This window comes from Vitis riparia, chromosome 10 (genome assembly GCF_004353265.1).
Source record: "Vitis riparia cultivar Riparia Gloire de Montpellier isolate 1030 chromosome 10, EGFV_Vit.rip_1.0, whole genome shotgun sequence".
NCBI classification, from domain to species: Eukaryota; Viridiplantae; Streptophyta; class Magnoliopsida; order Vitales; family Vitaceae; genus Vitis; species Vitis riparia.
In genome coordinates this window covers 14198712-14224319 of record NC_048440.1, presented here as the reverse complement: position 1 = coordinate 14224319, position 25608 = coordinate 14198712, and the positions used below count along the sequence as shown (strand labels likewise).

General features: G+C 38.0%; 2 protein-coding genes across 2 annotated transcripts; both read left to right on the top strand.

Moving 5' to 3' along the window:
• The first annotated feature begins 242 nt into the window (after positions 1-242).
• On the top strand, positions 243-10617 carry LOC117923927 (3-oxoacyl-[acyl-carrier-protein] synthase I, chloroplastic). Its single transcript, XM_034842423.1, has 7 exons — positions 243-783; positions 2655-3086; positions 7548-7721; positions 9035-9148; positions 9272-9373; positions 9866-9932; positions 10031-10617. The coding sequence occupies exons 1-7, from the start codon at positions 349-351 to the stop codon at positions 10096-10098; spliced, it is 1392 nt and encodes a 463-aa protein (XP_034698314.1). The 5' UTR covers positions 243-348; the 3' UTR covers positions 10099-10617.
• A 1195-nt stretch (positions 10618-11812) lies between these two features.
• On the top strand, positions 11813-25589 carry LOC117923790 (DNA replication licensing factor MCM3 homolog 2). The gene is made up of 17 exons (XM_034842239.1): positions 11813-11994; positions 12067-12179; positions 12879-13087; positions 14293-14423; positions 14513-14751; positions 14836-15072; positions 15294-15448; positions 15530-15738; positions 15849-16011; positions 16097-16299; positions 16527-16586; positions 16674-16763; positions 16843-17024; positions 18520-18591; positions 24420-24561; positions 24696-24791; positions 25102-25589. The coding sequence occupies exons 1-16, from the start codon at positions 11929-11931 to the stop codon at positions 24753-24755; spliced, it is 2331 nt and encodes a 776-aa protein (XP_034698130.1). The 5' UTR covers positions 11813-11928; the 3' UTR covers positions 24756-24791; positions 25102-25589.
• Positions 25590-25608: the final 19 nt, after the last annotated feature.

Here is a 25608-nt window from a genome sequence, read left to right as displayed (position 1 = left end):
TCATTCATAATTATGTTACATTATTATCATTATCATACTTCTAATTTTCTATATTTGCTATTGTTTTTGAAAAAATTAAATTTATTTAATTATTTATTTCCTTACAATTTTGAAAATCATATTATTATATTTTTGTCCTGGAAGTAGGTAAAAATCAGAGCAAGCCACTTTAATTGAGTGAATAAAGTTTTTACCTTTCTTGTGTGAAAAGTGGAAGATTTTCAACCGTGGCCACATCGGTATCATCGACTCATCGTCCATTTTTCTCCCCCACATCTCAGTGCTCCACGCTCATCTTCACTCTCCTCTTCGCCTCTCTCCTCCGACGTCACCACCGCCGTCGCAACCATGCACGTCCTCCAATCACCGGCTCTCTGCCCCACGCCGCCGCATCGCCTTGGTCGGTTCAATGCCAAACAGCCTCGAAAGAAAGTGTCATTCATATCCGCCGCCGCCTCCCCCGCTGTCGCTGCGCCCAAGCGCGAAAAGGATCCGAAGAAGCGGGTGGTGATCACCGGAATGGGGCTCGTCTCCGTCTTTGGAAACGACGTCGACGCCTACTACGAGAAGCTGCTTGCTGGTGAGAGCGGCATCAGCCCGATTGATCGGTTCGATGCCTCTAAATTTCCGACACGGTTCGGCGGCCAGATCCGCGGATTCGACTCCCAAGGTTACATTGACGGCAAGAACGATAGGCGGCTCGATGACTGCCTTCGCTATTGCATTGTCGCTGGAAAGAAAGCTCTCGAAGACGCCGATCTTGGTGGTGCTGATAGCTCGAAGGTCGATATGCTCAATGTGCATTTTATTTTAGATTTGTTGAACTTGATGGAATGGTGATCTTGCATTTTGTTGTGGATTTGGATTTAAAGCTGTGTTTGGCCGCATGGAATTGGAATTGGCAGTTGGAGTTGGAGGGATTCTAAATCCATGGAAAGATGAAATCCAATTCAATTCTTCGCAGCTAAACCCAGCCAAAAGCTGTTTTTTTTGGTAAATTGCTTTAAGCAGGCAATATGCATCACCAAATGATTGAACTTCGAATCTCTCTCCATCAATGTGTGTGTTTAGTTTCTTACCGTTGAATTAAATTGTTCTTTTATTATCAAGGGACTTATTGACTACTTCTGAAAAGGGCTTTCTCGAAAGAAAATCCTTTTATTTCTTTAATCCGGTTTAATCTGTATTTATAAACCTGGCGGAAATTCAAATTTTATGTTGATTGCAATTTTTATTTATTTTTATTTATTTTATTCATCTAGAATGTTTGACCCCTTTCTGTCATTTTGGCGCATCAGACATTAGAACAGTATGTGGGTCTATCGTGGGTATGTTTATAGAAGATAAAACAACATGAATGCCAAGTGATTTGAGTTTTCGAAGATGCAAAATACTTGAATAATGGTTTTAGCTTTCAATGTGTAGCTGAGTTGTTGAATCATGAAAACTTGATAGTGATATGAATAGCTGGAGGTTGTCTGATACCTGGGTAAGAAATAATTATTGGATGGCCAAATTTGTATCCATAAGAATGAGGCACACCCAGCAACTTTGCCAGTATAAGGGTCAGAGATGCCTCATCTAGGGCCATATAGTATGTCAAATCTCTCACTTTTTTTTTTCTTTTCACAATCTTGATATAGTAGTTCCTTGATTTCTCCTTGTTATTGCAGGTCAAATGATGCGCTGATCCCATGAATTTATCATATTAGGTGCATAGCTGTGCTTAGCAGCATGGCTTGATCAAAGAAACATGTTGCCTACAGGCTCATTGCTGTTGCACATTAGACTAGTTCTGATTTCTGGGTCCATGCATTTGTTATCCATCCATTAAGCAAGTTATTTTATAATTGTACTTTACTTTCTTGTTCATTTAGAATTAATATGCAGCTAACCCTCAATATATCCTAGATAGAGATGAATTTAGGAAAAGGTCTGTATAGTCAAATTGGTTGGGGTAAGGTTTTCTTATAATTGTAAATTTGAACCGTCATCGTTGATTAGAGTTGTTACTTGAATAATTCTACTTTGTACTACATTCTTTATTTTATTTATTTTTAAGTTTAGGCCTTCAAATCATGTCTAAGTAAATAATGAAAAAAAACTTCCAAATACTAGGACAAAATTTAAACTGCTTGATTATCTGTTAAGGCTGGTGGCTTGTACTTTGTAAACTTACTCTGCATCATTTGACCAGCCTCATGCCTTGAAGCAAATAGAAACCACTGGAGGTGAGTGCAAACACTCAGGTTTGCTTTTATACATGTGAGCATGTGTCTTCATACCATTGAAGTTTGAAATGTTTTTCATTAGCCTTTGCTGTGTCTTCCATGTCTCTGGTGATGAACTTGTAGCTGCTTCTAGTTCTTTTTGTACTTCGAGGAAGTGTTGGAGCATTGCCCTTCGTTTGACAGAATCTCATAACTAATCTTAGGAAACCTGTATGTAGAGAGAGTTTTGTCCTTAATACTAATTTGATCTTCCCCTAAAAAATTTTTGAATTGATATTGGTTTCTTGGCTCAAGCATCTGGGCATTGTCTTCATTGAAGCTTTTGTTGTTTATGGACACATATTTTCAGGTGTTTGCCCTTTTTATTCTGCTTAAAGATGTATACCTTGTTCACTGAATTTATCGAGTCTATGCTCTTTGCAGATTGATAAGGAGCGAGCTGGTGTGCTTGTTGGAACTGGGATGGGTGGTCTTACAGTGTTCTCTGATGGTGTTCAGGCTCTAATAGAGAGGGGTCATAGAAAAATAACCCCATTTTTCATTCCTTATGCTATCACAAACATGGGGTCTGCCTTGCTTGCAATCGATCTTGGTTTTATGGGTCCAAACTACTCAATTTCAACTGCTTGTGCTACCTCCAATTATTGCTTCTATGCTGCTGCTAATCACATCCGCCGTGGTGAGGCTGATTTGATGATTGCTGGTGGAACTGAGGCTGCCATTATTCCCATTGGCCTAGGTGGTTTTGTTGCTTGTAGAGCTTTATCTCAGAGAAATGATGATCCTCAAACTGCTTCAAGGCCATGGGACAAAGATCGAGATGGTTTTGTCATGGGGGAAGGTGCTGGTGTATTGGTAAGCTTGTCTGTACACATGCTAATGTTAAGGGTTGAATCTAGGGCCTAAAATTATTTATTTGGGTGGTTTTGTTCATCAAACACACTCTCATTTTCTTAAGAGGAAATTATATATTGATCATCTGCATGATAAAGATACTTATCAAAAAAAAAAAATCTGCATGATAAAGATAAAACACGTTCATGCAAGATCACTAGACAGCTTAGTCATATGGTGCTGGTAAATCAAGGTTGACACTTGCACAATGAATTGCTTGGTGGACCAACTGCTTTAAACTTGGAGCATGGTACCAGACAAGGTGCAGCCATAATTTATGCATTTTATATTTTCTAAAGCGAAATGCTTATAGGTCCTTTTGTTTGAATTAGATGAAATTGAGCATCATGTGGAAATCTATTAAGAGAACATTATTTAGAAAGAAGCAGTACCATTTTTACTCATTACCTATCAAAAAAAAAAAAAAAACAAGGAAGAAGCAAAAATTCTGCTAGCTACAGTATATTAGTTGAATAGTAAGGCTGGATTCATTGGCTTGCAAGCAAAATAGTTTTTGCTTCTTGACTTATTTACCTTTTTTTTTTTTTTTCTGATAGATAAAGAGAAAATATATTAAAAAGGGCTGCCAGAATAGCAGCCCAAGGTATACAAAAGTATACAGCTACCACCAACCACAACCACAATAAACCAAAGTTACAAAAGAAAAGGAACAAAACCAAGCCACCCTCACCAAGCCCCAATCAATCTAGAAAGCTAAAAAAAGTTAGAGGAACATCATCTAAATAGCCCTTTGCTTCTGACCAAATACAAGAAATGAAAGAACTTTTTAGCCTTTGGATAGAGAGCTCTTCCCCCTCGAAGGCAATTCTATTTCTTACCTTTCACACTATCCAAAACAAACATCATGGTCCCACCTTCCACACCTTCCTGTGCTCCTTGGCCACAAACGACCCATGCCACCCTAAAAGAGGTTCTCTAACCAACGATGGAAGCACCCAAGACACCCTAAAAAGGGCAAACAACAACTCCCACAAGACTCTTGTTGTTGCACAATGGACAAGGAGATGGTCTATGGATTCTTCCTCAACATGACACAAAAAACATCTATTTGCTATAGACCACCCCCTTTTCTAGACTTGATCCAAAGTTAATGCTTTTCCCCAAGTTGCCTCCCAAGAGAAGAAATTGACTCTAGGATGCACCCATGCCTTCCATATGTTGCTCCAAGAAAAAGAAATTGAAGTCCTCAACGCCAAAGCCATATGGAGCGACTTCTTAGTATACTAGCCATTCTTAGTCTCTGTCCAAAGCATCCTATCTTCCTCGTCCTTGTACACCCTCATCCCCTCCAAGCTTGAAAGAAACCTCTTTGCACTTCCCACTTCCCAATCATTGAGGGGTCTAGAGAAAGATAGGCTCCAACCCCCCTCCCTAGGGATAGAAGAATCCCACAAATCCTCCACCCATGCATCCTTTGAACTTGCTAAGACAAATAATGATGGAACAAAGTCACACAATGGACCATTCCCACACTACTTGTCTATCCAAAATTTGACCCTTTGTCCATTACCTACCACGAAGGAGATTCTACTACTCACAAGCCCCCACTCCTTCCTCATAGCTTTCCACACACTACCAAACCCCTCCCTCACTTCCCTAGTACACCACCTCCCTTTTTTGACCCTTTGTGATAATGAATGTAAGACATAGCCCCACTTTCCCACCTTCCAACATATAGCACAGACATGCACGCGATGAAACGAATCTCATTAGCAAATATTTATGATTTTTATTACTTTAGGAGAAATGCAAACCAGTGGTATAAGATAACAGTGCTTAGATTTGGTAGCTTGAAAGGTAGATGGGATGGGCTTCTAAATGGAGGTATGAGAATTATAAGTTGGAATATTTGAGGTTTGGGGTCTAGAAAAAAAAGGGTAATTAAGGATTTATTAAGAGTCTTTATGGAGTTTCACAATTGTGGGATAATAAACCAAAGCACCAATGCCACTTGCATAGTGCTTGTGCCAAAAAGAAGTCATACCAACAAAATTAAAAATGTCAAGCCTATTAGTTTAGTCAAAAGCCTATATAAGATCATAGCTAAAGTTTTGTTAGGTCATACCTGAGGTGTCTTTCATGAAACCATTCATATCTCACAGAGAGCTTTTGCAAAGGGGAGACAAACCTAGATGTGGGGTTGATAATCAATGAGATGGTTGATGAGAAAAGACGATCAAGAGAGGAAAGAGTAGTCTCCAAGATTGATTTGGAAATGGCCCATGATTATGTGGACTTGGGCTTTTTCTTAGAAAGAAAGGGATTCAACACAAGATGGAGGACTTGGATGAGGAGATGCATGTCTTCAACAAATTTTGTGGTTTTATTGAATGGAAGTGTCGAAGGATGGTTTAAAGTTACTAGAGGTTTACCTCTTGCCTATCCCTTTTCATCATAGCAGTTGATGTCTTAAGTAGGATGTTGTTGAGAACGGAGGAGAGTGGTATCCTAGAATTAGAAGACTTCCTAGTAGGAAGGAGTAGAACTAGGGTGCCACACTTGTAGTTCATAGATGACACCATTTTTTTTTTTAGGAGCTTGCATGGAAGATTTTTTTTTTTATTGGTAAATTTTTGTCCCTATTAGGACTTGAACCTGGAACCTTGCACAAACCCTCCCAACCCTTTACCATTCGAGCCAGGCCTCAAGGGCAGCCTGCATGGGAGATTTGCACAACCTTAATTGCATCTTGATGGTTTTTGGGTACCTTTCAAGACTTAAGATCAATTTAGATAATAACACTTTATCAGAAATTAACATGAGTCAAAATAAGTCACTACATTGGCTTTGATGCTAGAATATAAAGAATCTGATTGACCATTGATATGCCTAGGTTTCCTATTAGGGGGAACCTTAAAGCAAGTGTTTTTTGGAATCCAGTGATTGATAGAATTTCTTGGAGATTGGATAATTGGAAACAAGCTTGTGTCTTTATGAGAAAGAATAACTCTAATTTAGTCATGTTTGCCTCACATCGCTAATTACTTTCTCTTTTTACATACAGTCCTATCATTAATAGCGACTAAGATTTAGGAAAATGTAAAGGGATTTTCTGGTCAGGGTATGGGGAGGGTAAGAGAGATCATCTTATTAGAAGTATGTATGCCAAAGGAGGAAGAAGGTTTGGATTTCAAGAGGATTTCTTTAAGGAATAGAGCTCTCTTAGGAAAGTGACTTTAGAGGTTTGCTAGGGAAAGTATTGCTCTTTAGCACAAGTTCATATTGAGCATCTATGGTATACACCAAAATGGTTGGGACTCCAATATTATAGTCAAGCAGTTGCATTGTTGACCTTGGAAATCCATTGTATAGGTTTTCTAGGATTTCTCTAGTCATACTTAGTTTCAAGTGGAAGATGGACAAATATTTGTTTTTAGGAAGACTTGTGGTGGTGGGATCGACCCCTTAGCTCTTTATTTTCAAATCCTTTCAAAGTTGTCGTGGTAAGAAATTCTCTTATCTTATCTATTCATTGTGTCTTTGACTCATGTTCTTGGAACTGTAATTCATGTCAAAATCCCACAGATGTTGAGATAAAAGATCTCAAAAGGCTCATGTTATCTATCTCTGTGAACTTTCACCATCCTTCCTAGATGTTAGAATTTGGTCATTATTATCTTCATGTTTATTTAAAACAAAATCTTTCTTCCTAGCCTTATCCAAACCAACTCCAAATTCCTTCTCTCTAGCAGAATTCATGTGAAGATTTAAAGCCCCATCAAAGAATAAGGCTTTTGCTTGGTTAATGGTCAACGAGATGGTTAACACCAATGACTTGCTTCAGGTAAGAAGATTTTTCAAAACCTTTAGTCTTGATTGTTGCACCATGTGCATGGGAAGTGGAGAATTGATTGATCGCCTTTTTTTTTTTTTAATACTATCCAATGATCTTGGGGCTTTGGCACAAACTATTCAAACTAGCCAAGTTAGATTGGGTTCCTCCTAGAAGGATAAGTGACATGATGACGATCTTCTTTAAGGGCTTTAGGAGTGCTATTAGAGGCAAAGTTCTATGGTAAATTGTCTGCTTTACGTTGATTTGGATGGTGTGATGGGAAAGAAACACAAGAATTTTTTATGACTAGTGAAGGACCTAATTTATTTCTATTCCTCCTTCTAGGCCTTTACTACTAACGCTTTAAGGGCACTTCTCTCAATGTTATTCAACTCAATTGGAAAGTGGTATGTGGATCTAAGGGTTAGGAAAGCAAAGGGAGGAGATGCTTTTATTGTAAAGTTTATTGTGGTTCTCTAATGGTATACACTTCTCCTTAGCATCTTGTAGGAGGTTTCTCCACCTCTTCTTTTGATTAGAGTTTTTAAATTTGGGAAAGATTCCTTATCCTTCACTTGCACTTGTAAATTCATGTTAATGAATGTTTGTTTCTGATAAAAAAAAAGGTAATGGAGAGCTTGGAACATGCGATGAAACGAGGTGCTCCAATTATTGCTGAGTACATGGGAGGTGCAGTTAACTGTGATGCTTATCATATGACTGATCCAAGATCTGATGGGCTTGGTGTTTCATCGTGCATTGAGAGCAGCCTTGAAGACGCTGGTGTGTCACCAGAGGAGGTACTCTTGTTTCCCTTAATGCAATCCTCATATCATGATGAGACGTGTCTTATTCTTTGATGCTAGATATTGATGTATTTTATTCCAATAGTTTTATATTTAATTTGTATTTACCATTGTGTGTTCATTGACACATGCTGGTGCCTGCCTTATTTATCTTAATGGTCTCCTCTTTCTCTCTTTCTCTCTCTTATTACTATGATATAAAAATGCTCCTTTTTCCATAGTTGCATTTACCATCTAATCATGAATCTACTCTTATTTGTACCTACTCACACTGATGTGGAGAAAAGTGAAGTTTTATCTTCAACATTGGGCTTAAGCTTTCTATTTTCATCAATATGGGGTTCAAGCTGAAAGGCATCTTTGTATACAAACTAACCTGTGGTTAACACCTAGATAATATGGTTGTGGCTAGATATATATATATATATATATATATATATATATATATATATATTGAAATTGCCTTTGTTGTGCAAAGTTGTATGGACTCCACACTTCTTTGTTTTGTCTTATTAGCTTCGGTGTTTGTCAACAATGAAAGCCACTGAACTTAAGACTTGAGTCACTTATAAGGTACTTGCAGTTATATAGCACTTGTTTCTTGTTTTGGTGCAATATGCATGATTACCAATTTTCCATAGATGAAGCAACTTCTTAATCATTAAGTTTGATTGCAATCTCAAAATGAAGGGAAAATCTAAAGTGTTAAAAGAAGTCAAATTCACTTTTTAGTTCATAGAGGAATGCTTACAATGACAATGACTGATTTTTGTTTTGCAAAAATTTGAAGATGCTATTATCATTTTATCTTATGTTGCTGAGGTATTGTTGGCATCCAGCTGGTCCTACTGTAATTCTAGTTTGTACTAGTTAGAGGCAGATGAGATGCATTTGGTTGGGGTGTTAATGTACATTCTATTACAGTGAGACATCATTTAATCTTTATAGAAGGTTCCCTCAAAACTTTGCTGGTATTCTAGACTTTGTCTACCACATTTCAATTGAGGTTTATCCATATGTAAAATTTAAGCTAGAAGGAAGTGACATGGAGCTAATTGCTTGAACTCCTTGTATTGCACCTCAGAAGCCTTGTGCTAAGATGAAGGAAAGGTGGCATTGAAGTGGTCTCTTATACTCCAATTATGATGCACTCTCTATTTAATTTATTTATTTATTTTCCCACTTAGGATTCAGTGGTATCGTTGTCATTCGCTTTGAGTTACATTCTATTCTTAGCTAAGGAACAGAATTGTGTTGAAATTTCTGAAGGCCATGGGTTAGTGAATCAAAATTGTCTGTTTTTTCAGGTTAACTACATAAATGCGCATGCAACCTCTACTATTGTTGGTGACCTGGCTGAAGTGAATGCCATAAAAAAGGTATTCAAGAGCACTTCAGAGATCAAAATGAATGCAACCAAGGTTCGCTCTCTCTCTCTCTCCCCCCTCACATTCTTCCAAATTTAGTGAACTGTAAAATGATGTTGTTCTCTTGGCATTAACTGATTGAAGTTCATCCTCTCGTGGGATTTCATTTTGTGTCAGTCTATGATAGGGCACTGCCTTGGTGCTGCTGGGGGTTTGGAAGCTATTGCAACAGTGAAAGCCATAACTACAGGCTGGCTGCATCCTACCATAAATCAATTTGTATGTGCTATTTTCTTGGTTTTCACTTGCTTTGGGGCAATTTATCAGACTTATATCTTGAATTGAAATATCAGAGTGATAGGATTTTCATAATCATTATATATTGTTATTATGTTTATGCAGAGGTTTCTTTCAATTTATGGTCTTTTTTCAACATTTTATTGGGATGTTCTAACCAGACCTTGAAAAAACTATCTAGATACCATTTCATTTTTCCATCCTAACATTCTCTCGGTTGGTAGTGCATATTCATACGGATCCTTATATCCAATTTAATTAGTATGAAGTTAAATTATAATGCTGGTTTCACAGTTAGGCTGGCATGCCAATTGTAAAATTTGGTTTACTCATATAAGATTTATTTTTAAATTAGGTTTCATTTTGTTGTCAAGGAAATAGAGAAGAGAAGAAAAATTGGAATGGTCAGTTGAGTTTGGGAAAGTTGGGAACAACTGTAATGATTTTTTATGTGTTCTTTTCCATAAAATGCAGAATCCAGAACCATCAGTTGAGTTTGACACAGTTGCAAATAAAAAGCAGCAGCATGAAGTGAATGTTGGTAAGTGCTGAATCCCCAAGTTCTGTGACATCTTCGTTTTTAGTTACATTAAGCTAGGACCCCATATTTACTCATTGTGAAATTTTCATGTTTTGCAGCCATTTCAAATTCATTTGGATTTGGTGGACACAACTCTGTGGTAGTCTTTTCTGCATTCAAGCCCTGATCATCCAGCTTGTCTGGATTTCCTGCAATTCGAGATTTAAACTCTCGAATAAGCATCCAAAATTGTTCTTTTACAAGAGTGAGGAGTAAACTTTGGGGTAGAGGCTGTCATTTTCTAACTCTTCGGAGTCATTTCATGGACTCTGAGCCATTTGTAGTTTTTCATGTTATAATTACCTTGAGCTCCGCTTTAACATTATTGTTAAGTGAACTATTGGAATCTGATGAGCTAGACATGAAATTTTGTAATGTTTTTTATTCTCTAGTGGTTAGGAGGAGATACCCTGAAGGCCCTCTTGCGTTTTGCTGTGAGTTCCCATTGCTTTTCTGCATTGATGTTTGGAGCATGTTGTGCATTTTTGGTAATGCAGATGTAGACTGTTGGGATGCAATAATGTTGGCTTTAAGTCCTAGGGACAAGTTACCCAAATGATGACTTTGAGAACAGGGTCGAGGGGTGTGATATTGAATCCCATAAAATGTTTGACCTATTCTCTCTTGGTATATATTGGTTTTTTATAAGATGGTGGAATCATGATCCAACATAAACAGTATAAGGGTTTGTAAAGTGTGGTAATCAAGGTTTTCAATATGCTTGCATTGTGCTGATGGAGGCTAGATTAGATTGGCTGGCCTAGAATGAGGCCAATTCATTCCAAAATTCTCCAAAGAGCCCTTGAATGTTCAACATATGACATTGTGAATCCAACACTGCTGCTTGGCCATCAAATATTGGAGCTGTCTGAATCCTCGCCGGACTTGTTTGATTCATGTCATGCAAACCCAAAAGAAAAAAAGAAAAAGGGCACAACCATTTGATCAAGTTGGTTTTATCAACCAAAAGGGATTTGTAAATGAATTTAATCTGAATGACACAGAAGTTGAATTTTAAATGAAATTGCATCTTGGAAATATGAATTTACAAAATTAGAAATCATATTTTGAATTAAAATTGTATTATTTGCATTTTTTATATGTGGTTGACTTGTGGTGTTTGTTTTTTTTATTTTTTACCGAAAACAATTTATTTTCAGAATTTAGGTAATTTGTTTTTCTATTTTTTCATCACTTATTATAAATTTTTTACTAAATAGAAAAAAAATCAAAATATATAGTTTTTTCAAAATAGAAAAAATAATGTATTGGTTTTTTTAGTATTTTTTAATATTTAATATAAATAAAATATTACAAAAACAAACAACCTAATATTTGACATTATTAAGTATTAAATTTTTATTTAAAATTAAGTAAAAAAACAAAATCATCTTAGATGGTGTTTGTTTTTTAGGCTTTTTACTGAAAATAATTTGTTTTAAGAATTTATGTTGTTTGTTTTTCTATTTTTTTATGACTTATTATAAATTTTTTATTAAATAAAAAAATCAAAATATATAACTTTTTCTAAATAGAAAAAATAACATATTGATTTTTTTTTTACTTTTTAATACTTAATAGAAATAAAATACTAATATTTAACATTATTAAACATAAAGTTTTGGTTAAAAAAAAAAAAAAGGTAACATTTTTAATGCACAGCATTGACTTAAGTTGTTTTGTTTTGTTTTTGTAGCCTTTATTTTATAAATTATTTTTATTTATAAAAAAAAAAAAAAAAAAACCAAACGTGGCTCCCCTCGGTCAGAGTCTCCAAGACTCCCAACTATATCAAGTATATCGTTTTCCCGCCAAAAGCAAAGGCAACAAAAGGCACCATCCCTGTTTCCCGCCAAAACCCTCGAAGCCCAGAGCCAAAAGCGCCCCCTCAACACAAACCAGAATCTCTCGTTATCTCTCTCACCGGGAAGCGGAAGCAGGAGACTGAGACGAAGCAATGGAGATCAGCGAGGAAGTGAGAGCAGCTCACAAGCGCGACTTCATGGATTTCTTAGATCAAGATGTAATCATTCCCCCTCTCTATCTTCTTCTCTACTAGCTCTCTCTAACCTTTGATTTTTCTCATTTTCATCAGATTGGAAAGGGTATTTACATCGATGAAATCAAAGCCATGATCAACCACAAGCGCCATCGCCTCATCCTTAACATTTCCGATCTCCATGACTACCGCACTGACTTAGCCCACAGGTTTCCTTTTCACTTCTCTTTTCCATTCTTCTGGGTTTTTTTTGGATTTATTTTATTTGCGTTTCATTTGGTTCCTCATAATCGCGGGAAAAAAGAAAGAAGAGAAGAAGAAGATGAAGAATTGGAATTTTAGGGCTTGTTTGGTTTTGGTATTTCGTAAACGGACCGTTTTTAGGGGTTTTCCTTTTCTGCATTTTTAGGTCAACAAAACAAAAAACTTCCTGAAATTCTTCTTTGATGAAAAGAGTAAAGATCTTTTGGAATATGGACTGGTTTGGTACTGAAAATGAAAATGACACGGAGACTTGTTTGCCTGGACATTTTTGCAATGTGAATTTTCTTCTTAACATTCTCGTGCACAGTGATGGCCAAATGGTTGTCTTCTCCCCTTTCATCTCGCTTCATTTTTTTTAAAAAAATAAAGGCCTCGTTATTAGCAGCGGACTTCCCAAACAGGTTATTGGAAGTGTTCCTATAAACTGTCATTGTTTACATTTCTTTGGAGATGCAGAATTGAAAACCATATTCAGAGGCTTTTTGGTGTAATCAACTTAAATGTGCTACACAATTTGTTTGGCTAGATATTGCTAATTCTTTAGTTTTCCTAGGAACAAACATAACATGTTAATTTCACATTTTATTTTATTTTTCTTGGATAGCAAAGCTGATGATTGGTTTCATTTTCTCTGAATTGATAAGGATCCTCAAGAATCCAGGTGAGTACATGCAACCCTTCTCTGATGCAGCCACTGACGTCTCACGCAACCTTGATCCCAAGTACTTAAAGGAAGGAGAGCAAATTCTTGTTGGCTTTGAAGGTCCTTTTGTTTCCCGACGTGTTACACCGAGAGATCTTCTCTCTAGCTTCATTGGATCCATGGTCTGTGTTGAGGGCATTGTCACAAAATGTACTTTCTCTTTACCATTCCTTTTCTTTTTTGGGTATTCTTATATTTATTTTGAAGAAGTGAATTTTAATCTTGGTACTTAACTGTCACTGCTTCAATCAGTTTCTAGTTTCCACTGTCTTATCTTTTAAGACCCTGAGAAACAAAAGCCCCCAATTCAATTAAATTGAATTTAATTAATTGATTTTTCATTAGGAAACTGAAATTCGATAAAACATAGACCTTGAAATTTTACTTGTGCTTTTTGGTTCCTCCAGTGAGCAAGCAAACAGAGGTAACTGGACATTAGTCCTTGGTAATATGGTTGCTTTGAGTAGGTGATACAAGGATTGTGAAAATAGATTAATCTTAAGTTTTGAATTTATACAATGTAGTTTGAGCTGGAAAACCTGTAAAACCTAAGGGTTCGAAAGCCCATGTCTGAGATTTCCAAGGATTTTGAAACTGAAACTGGCATTAGTTTCTGACAACATTCTGTTCTGTTTTGTTTTGTCTTTTATGCTCATTTTTCTGAGAAATAAAAAGGTGGGAAACTGTGACATTTCCAGATGATTGGCTTTTTTCAGGAGAAATTTTAGAAACAGAAAATGGTTATCCAAATGTTTTCTATGTCATTTTCATTTTTATTGTTTCTGAAATGAAACACCATTTTTGAGCATAGAATTAAACAAGGTCTCATATGCTTTACTGACCCAAATTCTTCAATAGAGATCTTAGATATTTTGAAGGTATTCTATTAGATGGAATAGTAGCTGATCCTATTTAGTGTGGAGATGGGACATATGAACCCCTGGAAGCTTTCTGACCATTTTCCATGTATCCAGCTAGTTCATTTCAGGCAACTGTATGAAGTGCTTGAGTAAATGAAAATTTATACATTTTTAGGAGAATGATAACATCAGGATTTCTCAACACAAACATATGTAGTAGGTTCTTACATTTTTCTTTGTTGTACCTTTTTTCCATTTTAATGGAAGAGGGATGGATTCCTCTCAAACCAGAATGTTTGAAGTAGAAATCAGTGCTCCAACTTGACAATATCTCATATTTCAACCATAAAACAGGTTTATTCATATCTGGCTTCTTTCACATATCAAAAGTTGTGTTTGCTTAGTTATAAACTAATTCATTTCCTTGTCAATTCTTGATGGTATATTGACGTTGGAGCATAGATATCTAACCTGCTCATTTTTCCTCATCTCTAGGTTCTCTTGTAAGGCCAAAGGTTGTTAAAAGTGTTCACTTCTGCCCTTCATCTGGGAATTTCACTACCCGTGAATATCGAGATATTACTTCCAATATGGGTTTGCCCACAGGGTCTGTGTATCCTACACGGGTAATGTCATGTCATGTCATTTTCTACTCAATATTTTTATATATATATAACATAAGGGATAGCCTTTCAAGAGAAACACACTGTTTCAGGATGAAAATGGCAACTTATTGGTGACTGAGTATGGGTTGTGCAAATACAAAGACCATCAAACCTTATCAATGCAAGAAGTGCCTGAGAATTCTGCTCCAGGTCAGCTTCCACGAACTGTGGATGTTATAGTTGAGGATGATCTGGTGGATTCATGCAAGCCTGGAGACCGAGTGGCAATTGTAGGAATATATAAAGCTATTCCAGGAAAAAGCAAGGGCAGTGTCAATGGGGTATTCAGGTTGCTCCCATCAAATTTTCTGCACCATTTTTCTTCTTACCTTTGGATCATAATGTTTGCTGATAGCATGATTTTGTTATGTAGGACTGTGCTCATAGCAAACAATGTTTCTCTGCTGAACAAGGAGGCAAATACACCAATCTACACTCCTGAAGACCTAAAACACATTAAAAGTATAGCTGAGAGAGATGATACGCTTGACCTACTTGGTAATTCACTTGCACCATCTATATATGGGCATTCATGGATAAAGAAAGCTGTGATTTTATTAATGCTTGGTGGAGTGGAAAAGAACCTTAAAAATGGGACCCACTTACGAGGGTGAGTTATTCTCTTTGTGTTTTTATGATATGCTTTAAGTGATCAATTCCAGTTGAACAAAGTACTGTCCCAATTATTGTCCTTTGCCTATAGAAGCCCTGCATCCCCTAACATTCCCCCCTCACTCCTCCGACTTGTTCTATTGTGGGCCATATCTGAAAGCTCCTGTCATAAAATCAAATTTTTACATCTTAATAAAACCGAATTCTTGTTCCTTATAGTGACATAAACATGATGATGGTTGGTGATCCTTCCGTTGCCAAGTCTCAACTGTTAAGAGCAATTATGAATATTGCTCCTTTGGCTATATCTACCACTGGTCGAGGTTCTTCTGGTGTTGGTTTGACAGCTGCAGTTACTTCTGATCAAGAAACAGGTAATTTATCTCACCAGGCTCAAGCATGTTAGCGTTATTTGGCAATTGCTTCAGACTAGTTTTCTCTTTCCTTGTGATCAGGAGAAAGAAGGCTAGAAGCTGGTGCCATGGTTCTTGCTGATCGAGGTGTTGTTTGTATTGATGAGTTTGACAAGATGAATGATCAAGATCGTGTTGCTATACATGAAGTGATGGAGCAGCAGACAGTTACCATTGCCAAAGCTGGTATCCATGCATCATTGAATGCTCGATGCAGTGTAGTGGCAGCTGCAAATCCAATATATGGAACTGTGAGTTTTACATTTATTACTAATATAAATCCAGTAATACTCATATTGCATAATAACGCATCATTGCTGCCTTAATTTGATTTTCTGCTGGCTATTGAATTGATGTACAGTATGACCGGTCATTAACCCCAACAAAGAATATTGGACTTCCAGACTCTTTGCTCTCCCGTTTTGATTTACTGTTTATAGTATTGGACCAAATGGATGCTGATATTGATCGTCAAATCTCAGAGCATGTCTTACGTATGCACCGCTTTCGATCTGCAGCTGGAGGTAGTGACCGGTATCATCTTAGTTGGTAGCTTTCTAGCTGTTTCTATCTATATGGAACTGCTCAACTGATGCAACTTAATTTTAGGTCTGGGAACACTTGATGGGGGTTCAAGATATGGAAAAGATGATGAAGCTGATACGGGTTCATCTGTCTTTGTCAAGTACAATCGCATGCTACATGGGAAGAAAACAGAGAGGGGTCGGAAGCGTGATACCCTCACCATCAAGTTTCTAAAAAAGTATATTCATTATGCAAAGCATAGAATTCAGCCTGAGCTGACAGATGAGGTGGTGATTTTTTCTTTTTTCTTTTTATCTATTTATATTTTGTACTCTCCTGTGAATTTTCACTCTGTGCTATGTCTGCAACTTGACAATGGAAAATGTAGGTTTTTCTCATGATGTCTTTATGGATCTTAGGCATCTCACTTTTTAGGTTTAAATGGCTGTTGCAGAGTAGGTTCTAACAACTTCTTTGATAAAAAAAAAAAGGTTCTAACAACTTCTATATGCAGGCATCTGATCAGATTGCAACGGCATATGCAGAGCTCAGAAATTCCAATTCTAATGCAAAGGTCGGTATTATAACCTGCTATATACAGACATAGAAAATGCTTTGGAGAATTTTCTATATTATTTGACATGGTTCTTTCTGTTTGTAGACTGGAGGAACACTTCCAATTACTGCCAGAACCTTAGAAACAATAATTCGTCTTTCTACTGCTCATGCCAAAATGAAGTTGAGTAGACAGGTACCTGGTTTGTATTCAATGGGTATTCTATGCTTGTTCTTTTGAGTTGGCGTTGTGGATGATTAATTTGTCTGAGCAGGTTTTGAAGTCTGATGTTGAAGCTGCTTTGAAAGTTCTAAATTTTGCTATATATCATAAAGAATTGACTGAGATGGAGGAGCGTGAGGAAGAAAGGGAGAGAGAATTGGAGAAAAAACGCCAAGTTGATCGCAATGCTGGTGAAACTGATACTGTTGACCATGATTCTGCTGATAGAGAAGGGTAAGCATGTGATGAATCGTATTTTATTAGCGGACATAACATATGGGTATTGCTTTTAAACATTGTTCTCTTAATTACCATGCTGTTGATATGCTGATTTTAGATCACTCATTATTTATCTTGGGCCTTATCATGGACTAAATTGTGATCCTCCTTTTATGGTTTTTGCATAATTTTCCAGTTTTTCTCAATCCCCATGATTGGGCCATGTGGGCTTGCCATTATCTTTGTTCTCACACAAAATATTCTGTTATCTGCTCACTGTTCAAATATTTCTGGTTTGATTTGTATGTTCAATAAAAACAGATTTCAAGAATCAGAAGTTTTGGTTTGCATTCAATTCTTATTTTACTTTTGTGAACCTAAGTATTCTCAATGTTTTTTTTTACCTAGCAAAGTTCAGCGCTTTGTTTTGAACATGTCATTCTATTAAATTAATTTCTGGGCATTATTGCATTTTCAGTCTTTCCTTGATGTTAGAACTATTAGTGGAAACCTCTGCATGTGAATGAAGATCCAGGCAGTCAAGGAGATACATAATGCTTGAAGTAGTCATGCTAATTTCTTGCCTACAGAGTCCATTTGTTGCATTTCTCATCTAGTAGTTACATGTGCTTAGGTTATGTGCTATTGTCCTTCTGGTTGTTGGATGGTTCTCTATATGCTATCTGCATCCTTGTCATCTTGAACAATGTTGCAGTTGTAGTCTCTTTCTCTTTCACTCTTTCTCTCTCTCTCTCTCTCTCTCTCACACACACACACACACACACACCCCCATTTTGATCACATCTTTACCTTATTGGAGGCTCTTTAGTCAGATAATGTGGTTGAGAGGCAAGACTTCTGTTCAGTGGATAAATTCCCCCTTACTTACTGTTATTTGAATCATCTTAAAAGGTGTATAATAGCATGTGTATGGACTTGATGTGATGATACAACCATCAGGAAAGCTAGAAGAGCAGTATATTTTCTAGCCATCTCTTTTATTTTTATTTTTTTGGGAACTTTAACATCACTTTTCAAAAATAAAAAAATACAATGTACAAAATAAATCAGGACGAGATAAAGTCAGCCTAATGAGAAAAGGGAGGGAAAGATAAGCTTACAAGAAAAAGTAGTCGCCCCATGCTTGCAATTAATAATTAATGCCCTTATGATTGAAATTACTTGAGATTTCTAGGACAAAGAAAAATAAATCAAGAATCTTGAATTGTATTCTTAAAACCTTGGGAACTGAATGGATGGTGGATCCAAAATAATTGGATGCCCCAGTACTAAACACTTATTGGTTATCCATTGTGATTTTTCTAGTGGTAATTTGATATTATCAACAAGTAAGCTGAGGAAGTTTTCTTTATTTTTAGATTTTTTATAAATCAATTATTAGTTATTTTCCCCCTTTTCTCCTCTTTCTTTTCTCATGGGTATTGTTTGTGATGCCTAATTTACACAATCACATGGTTGACATTTTTCTCTTGTTTCTTGATTTGATAAGTGCAACAGCGGATGCCATGGAAGTAGATGCCTCTCCTGCAGCCCCATTCAGTGGCAATATTTCTTCAGAAAGGTTTGTATAGTAGAAACCACTTGGATCAGCATATGCTGTGTTTTACCCCGAGTTAGCAGTTTTACTTCAATGCTTTTATTGCATCAGCATGGACATTTCTAAAGAGGATTTTGGCAAACTGCATGTCAGTGCCCTGTCCAATATGGTGGCTGAGCAAGTGTCTTAGCCATGTCCACATTCTGTTTGTTTTGAAAAAATAAGTAATAAATGGACATTCCTGAAGAATTTCTGAATTCCTTTTTTTTATTCTTTAGGTACACACCATACACATATATATACACAACTGACTGAATAAGAAAAAATCAATCTAGCTTGATTCTCTCCTAAAATTAGGAAACTGAATCATCCTAAATGATCTCTCCTTCTTTATTCCTAAAATACTTTCCTAAATTAAAAAAAACCCTAACTTTGAATGCCAAATTTCAACACTCCCCCTCAAGCTGGAGAATATATATCATATAATCCCAGCTTGCAAGTTAAGTCTTCAAAGTTAGGCCTAGGTAAAGCTTTGGTGAGGATGTCTGCGGTTTGGTGCTTGGTAGGAACATAGTTCAATCTAACCGTCTCACTAGTCACCTTCTCTGTGATGAAGTGTCTGTCAATCTCAATGTGCTTGGTCCTGTCATGATGCACGGGGTTCTTTGCTATGCTTATAGCTGCCTGATTATCACACATCATCAGAATTGGAGATGAACTCGTTTGCCCCAGTTCACTAAGAACCCTTTTTATCCAAATCCCTTCACAGATTCCCTGTGCAAGAGCTCTGTACTCAGCTTCTGCACTACTTCTGGCTACAACTGATTGCTTCTTACTCCTCCAGGTAACAAGATTTCCCCAGACAAAAGAACAATATCCAGAAGTAGACCGCCTGTCAATGATATTTCCTGCCCAATCCGCATCTGAGTATACTTCAGTGTCACGGTTCTCTGTTTTTCTGAAGAATAGACCTTTCCCTGGTGTCATTTTTAAATATTTAAGAATCCTGTAGACTGCTTCCATGTGTTCCTCAGTGGGGCTGTGCATGAATTGACTTACAGCACTCACTGCAAAGCCAATATCTGGCCGAGTGTGTGAGAGATAAATCAAGCGCCCGACGAGCCGCTGATATCTCCCCCTATCTACCGGTGTACTTTCTTTCTCGATACCAAGTTTCTTTTGACTATCCATAGGAGTATCAATTGGTTTGCATCCAAGCATACCGGTCTCCTTAAGAAGATCGAGTATGTATTTTCTTTGAGAGACTACAATTCCCTTCCTTGATCTAGCCACTTCCATACCAAGGAAATATTTCAAATTTCCAAGGTCTTTAACTTCAAACTCCTCTGACAAATACTTCTTCAAATTCTGTAATTCCTCCATATCGTTTCCAGATAGAATAATATCATCAACATAGACTATCAATATGGCCATTTTCCCGGCATGAGACTTCTTGACAAATAGAGTATGATCAGCCTGACCTTGTTTATAGCCCAGCTTCAGGACTGCTTTTGTGAATCTATCAAACCAGGCTCGGGGAGATTGTTTAAGGCCGTACAAGGATTTTTGGAGTTTGCAAACCTGATTCTTTGCCATACTTCCTTCGAAACCGGTGGTATTTCCATGTAGACTTCCTCTTCTAGGTCACCATTTAGAAACGCATTTTTTATGTCCAGTTGTTGCAAGCACCAATCTTGATTGACAGCCAATGAGAGAAGAATCCTGATAGTGTTCAGTTTTGCAACAGGAGCAAAAGTCTCCTGATAGTCTATCCCATAGGATTGCGTAAACCCTTTAGCTACCAAACGAGCCTTGAATCTCTCGACTGATCCATCTGCTTTGTATTTTATGGTGAAAATCCACTTGCACCCCACGGGCCTCTTCCCAACCGGCAAATCTGTGATAGTCCACGTCCCATTCTTCTCAAGTGCATCAATCTCATCTTGTACTGCCTTCTTCCATTCTGAAAAGTTTAATGCCTCTTGTATTGTGTTGGGAACCTGAGTATCATCAAGAGAAGTAGCAAATGCTCTGTAAGATGGTGATAGCCCTTCATATGTAACATAATTCCCAATTGGGTGATCTGTACATCTCCTAACACCCTTCCTCAATGCAATCGGCAGAGTAGAATCATCAATGCTGGGAATTAACACCTCTCCAGCCCTATCCTCACCTATGTTCTCTTCAGGAAGACTTGAATTGGAGTCAATATATTGGCCACATGTTGACTGTGATCCGTGCTCTAATTCCTGTCTTTTCCTCCTCCTGATGTAAACTTGTAAGTTCTCATTAGCAAGTTGTGGGGCTATAGTTGAATAGGCATGGGAGACTGGAATGGTCACAGGAGATGGCTGGACTGATGACGGTATGGGTGTGGACAACTCAGTGGGCACGAATTGAAGAGGATTTGGTGACTCTGAGTGAAAAGAAGGTACACCCTCAAGAAGAGACTCCCAAACTTGATGTTCATTCATGCTCTCCCCCTGAACATGAGATTTGGGATAGAAGAAGACATGTTCAAAGAAAGAGACGTCCATGGTGGTGTAAAATCTTTTGTTGGTTGGAGAATAGCATTTGTACCCTTTTTGGGTTGGAGAATACCCTAGGAAAATGCACTTATTCGCTCGAGGAGCAAATTTGCTACGATTTTGAGGATACACATGAACGAATGCCGTGCAACCAAATACTTTGAGTGGTAAATCAGAAAAGGCTGCACGGGTGTGAGGAAATTGTTTTAAGAAAAGTTGACGTGGGGATTGAAGGTAAGCACCCTGGATGGCATACGGTTAATCAAATAAGTAGCTGTGAGAATAGCTTCCCCCCAGAAATAGTTTGGAACATTAGAGGAAAACATAAGGCACCGGGCAACCTCCAAGAGATGTCTATTCTTGCGTTCAGCCACCCCATTTTGTTGTGGGGTGTCAACGCAAGAACTTATGTGGATAATGCCGTGATTTTGAAGATAAGTACTGAGACTACTAGTAAAGTATTCCTTTGCATTATCTGACTTGAGGACTTGAATTTTGGAATTGAATTGATTTTGAACCATAAGATGGAAGGTTTGAAAAATGTGCCCGACCTCTGACTTTTCTTTCATAAGGAAACCCATGTTACCCGTGTATGATCATCAACGAATGTCACAAACCATCGAGTGCCAGAAATATTTTTTATCCGGGAGGGACCCACACATCACTATGTACTAGAGAGAAAACAGTCGAAGGTTTGTATGGGATTTGAGGATAGACTGTTCGAGTATGCTTTGCAAATTGACAAATTTCACAGTGATAAGATGCTGGATTTTTATTGATAAATAATTTGGGAAACAATTTTGCAAGGTAAACAAAGCTAAGATGACCAAGGCGATAGTGTAACATTATAATCTCACTATCTTTATTGACCTTAGAATTTGACACAGAATTGAAAGACTCTAACATACTCTGAGATTGTACGCAACTTGTTTGAGAGACTTGGTTTGAGAATTGGCCACATGAGAGGAGGTAGAGCCCGGAACACAGTTCAGCACTGCCAATCATCTTCCCCGATTTCAAGTCCTGAAAAACACACAGTTTGGATAAAATTTAGTAACACATTGGAGATCACGGGCCAATTTGCTAATGGACAAAAGATTACAATCCAAGTTTGGAACATGGAGAACAGAGTCAAGATATAAGTCTTTAGTAAGTTTTATAGAACCTGTCCCGGCAATTTTTGACTTTGAACCATCAGCAATATGGACGGATGAATGACCATTACTTGGCTTGTAATTTTGAAGAATGGTAGCATCTCCTGTCATGTGATCAGAAGCACCTGTGTCCACTATCCACGACTTCATTCCTCCTCGATTAGCAGTGAAGGCTACACCGGTAGTACTGCCACTGCCAACTTGGCTTAATAGTTTCTGTAGCATCTCCATCTGCTCTTTGTTGAATGGACTCGGCTCGGGAACAGAGGTGCTCTCAGAGTTGGCAGCCACGTGTGCTCTGCCATCTCTGTCAGACCGTGGCTTTGGTTTCCAATCAGCCGGTTTGCCATGAAGCTTCCAGCAAGTCTCCTTATAATGGCCTGGTTTCTTACAATAATCACACCAAGGCCTATCCCGTTTCTGACGATCTCCACCACTACTATTAAATGACCGAGTCGCAAGGGCAGAGGCATCCAATGTTGGGGCAGGTTGCTCTTTGGATCCCATCATCACTTTCTTTCTACTTTCTTCACGCCTAACCTCTGAAAAAGCCTCCCTGAGACTTGGCAGGGGTTTAATGCCCATGATTCGGCCTCTAACATCATCCAATTCCCTGTTTAGTCCTAGGAAAAACTTGAACAGTCTCTTTTGTTCCACAATTTTCCTGTATGTTGCTGCATCATCAGGACATTTCCATGAGTGAGTCTCGAATAAGTCAAGGTGCTGCCAATACCTTGTGAGTGTGTTGTAATACTGAGTAACTGTCTGCTCTCCTTGGCGGAAGTCATGTAGGGCTGATTCAACCTGAAAAAGTTCTGAAATATTTTCAGAACTTGAGTAAGTTTCTTTGGCTGCATCCCATATGTCCTTTGCAGTCCTAAACAACAAGAAATTTTCACCTATGTCATTATTCATGGAATTGATAAGCCATGACATGATCATGCTGTTTTCAATCTTCCACTTCCTGAAACCCGGTTCTGTAGTTTCTGGCATGACTGCTTCTCCAGTGAGGTACTCATCCTTTCCTTTACCGCAAATGAACAGCAACACAGATTGTGACCACTGTAAGTAGTTATGGCCATTTAATTTGTGTCCTGTGATGAGAATAGGAGAGGAATCACTACCACCAAGGTTTGGAATTTCAGATCTGCCTCCTAATTCTGGTGACGTGACGCTGGATACTTGTGATGATGCCATTCCGTATTTCGTCATGGACCGGAAAGGTAGAAGAACACTTCCCAAGGCACGTGCAGGGATTGGAGTTGAGGAAAAATAGCCGGAGGACGTCGGAAAAGCTGATCGGAGGGCTCGCGGAGGCAAAAAGACCCCAAAAGAGGCACGTGCAGGGCTTGGATGGCAGAAACAGGTACGTAGGGTGGCTGGTCGGCGTCAGGCGAGCTTGGAGTAGGAAGCGCGTCGCCGGAAAGTGGCTCACGCGCCCTCACGCGCCGGCGCGTGAGATGCAGTCGCCGGCCGGAAAAACGCGCGTGGGCGGCGCGTGGATGGTTTTCTGGCTCCGGTGTTTTTGGAAAAGTTGTAGATCTCCTCCAGACGCTCCTTGCGGTGTGAAAAAAACCGTCGCCGGAAAAGTTCGCCGGAAAAGTTCGCCGGCGGTGAATGTTTTTCTGACGACGATTCGACCGACCGGAAAGCGTTTTCCCCTTGGCTCTGAGAACAGGGACTGATGACCGGAATGAGAGATGGTCGGATTGAGAGATGGCCAGAGAGATTTGGCCGGAATGAATGATGGCCTGAATACGAGGTGGCCAGAAGGGATTAGGGTTTCAGAAAACTGGCTCTGATACCATGAAGAATTTCTGAATTCCTTTTTTTTATTCTTTAGGTACACACCATACACATATATATACACAACTGACTGAATAAGAAAAAATCAATCTAGCTTGATTCTCTCCTAAAATTAGGAAACTGAATCATCCTAAATGATCTCTCCTTCTTTATTCCTAAAATACTTTCCTAAATTAAAAAAAACCCTAACTTTGAATGCCAAATTTCAACAATTCCTAATGCAATAAATACGTGTACTAGTGTGTTCCCATGTTTTTTTAAGCAGTTTGTGGCCTGGCATGTCCATGTAGTATAAAATCAAAGAATCCATGCCATGCATCAGTCTGTTTCTAATGGTAATTTCATTTCTTCTGCTGGCTTGCAGGGTAGAAGCATTTGATTCTGTATTTGGTCAGCATATACGGGCAAACCATGTGGATCTTATATCCATTGCAGATGTAGAGAAGGTTGTGAATTCTGGAGCAGCTGTCCAGTATTCAAGGGCAGAGATTTTATTCCTATTAAAGGTAAAGTCTTTTGGTAGTAAAAGTAAATAGAACAGTAGCTGCTGTGTTTTATTATTCAGATGTATGAGGTAAATTCAAATCTGCTTACTAGCAGAAGAATGATTAATAACAGAAAATTGTTCTTATTTGTTCAGAGACTGGAAGATGTTAATAGATTGATGATAGATGACAATGATGTGGTGCATATCATTTGAAGAATTGCAGGAGTATTCCAGTGGCAAGTGTAGGGGGTAAGTGATTGTTTTGAATAATGCCAATATTATCCTGACATTGCTGAAATGGATTGGCTACTGTGCTATTTATAGTTCCTCAAATTTTTTGACTTATTTCTATTCCCCTTTGGCTTGTTTCCATCGATTTTGTTGACAAGTTTGGGGAAGTAGACCTGCATGGTCCTTTGGTAGGTTGATTCCAATTTACCGAAGTGTTGATTTGAGTGAGTTTATATATTATTTAATAAAATCTTACCCTTCAGTTACTTTGCTAATAACAACTTGATTATCTAATTTTTACTAATCAATTGAAAGGGATGGTTTGCAGGGGGAGAGCATAATATGACAAATCAAGGCACAGAAGTAAACGTCGTTTTCGGAAGGGAGACAAGGGATGGAACTTTCTAGTTGGCCAAACTCATTTGTAGAGGCTTGTAGAGAGCTACTTCCACTAAAAGTAAACAATGGTGAAAACTAGATGGAGCATTGCAATAATGTATCTTCACATTATGTATTTTGTGAGAAGTGGAAGAAGTTTTATGCAACATGATGAAACATTTTGTGAGCATTTTAATCATTGCAACTCCATGGGAAATTTGGAGCAGTTCTATGCTTGGATTGGCCAGTTTTATTAGAACTTGCAGAACTTTATTTTGTAATTGCCACTGCTGGAGGTAGAGGAGACCATATGTTTTTCATTTGTACCCATCTTTGCACATCCCTCATTTTGTAAGGTTTCTATTTTTCTTGTTTTGAGCCAAAATTATAAAGACAAGCTCGTGGTTTGAATAAAGATGCCCACTAATAATTTGAGAATTTGCATTTAGATTTGGAA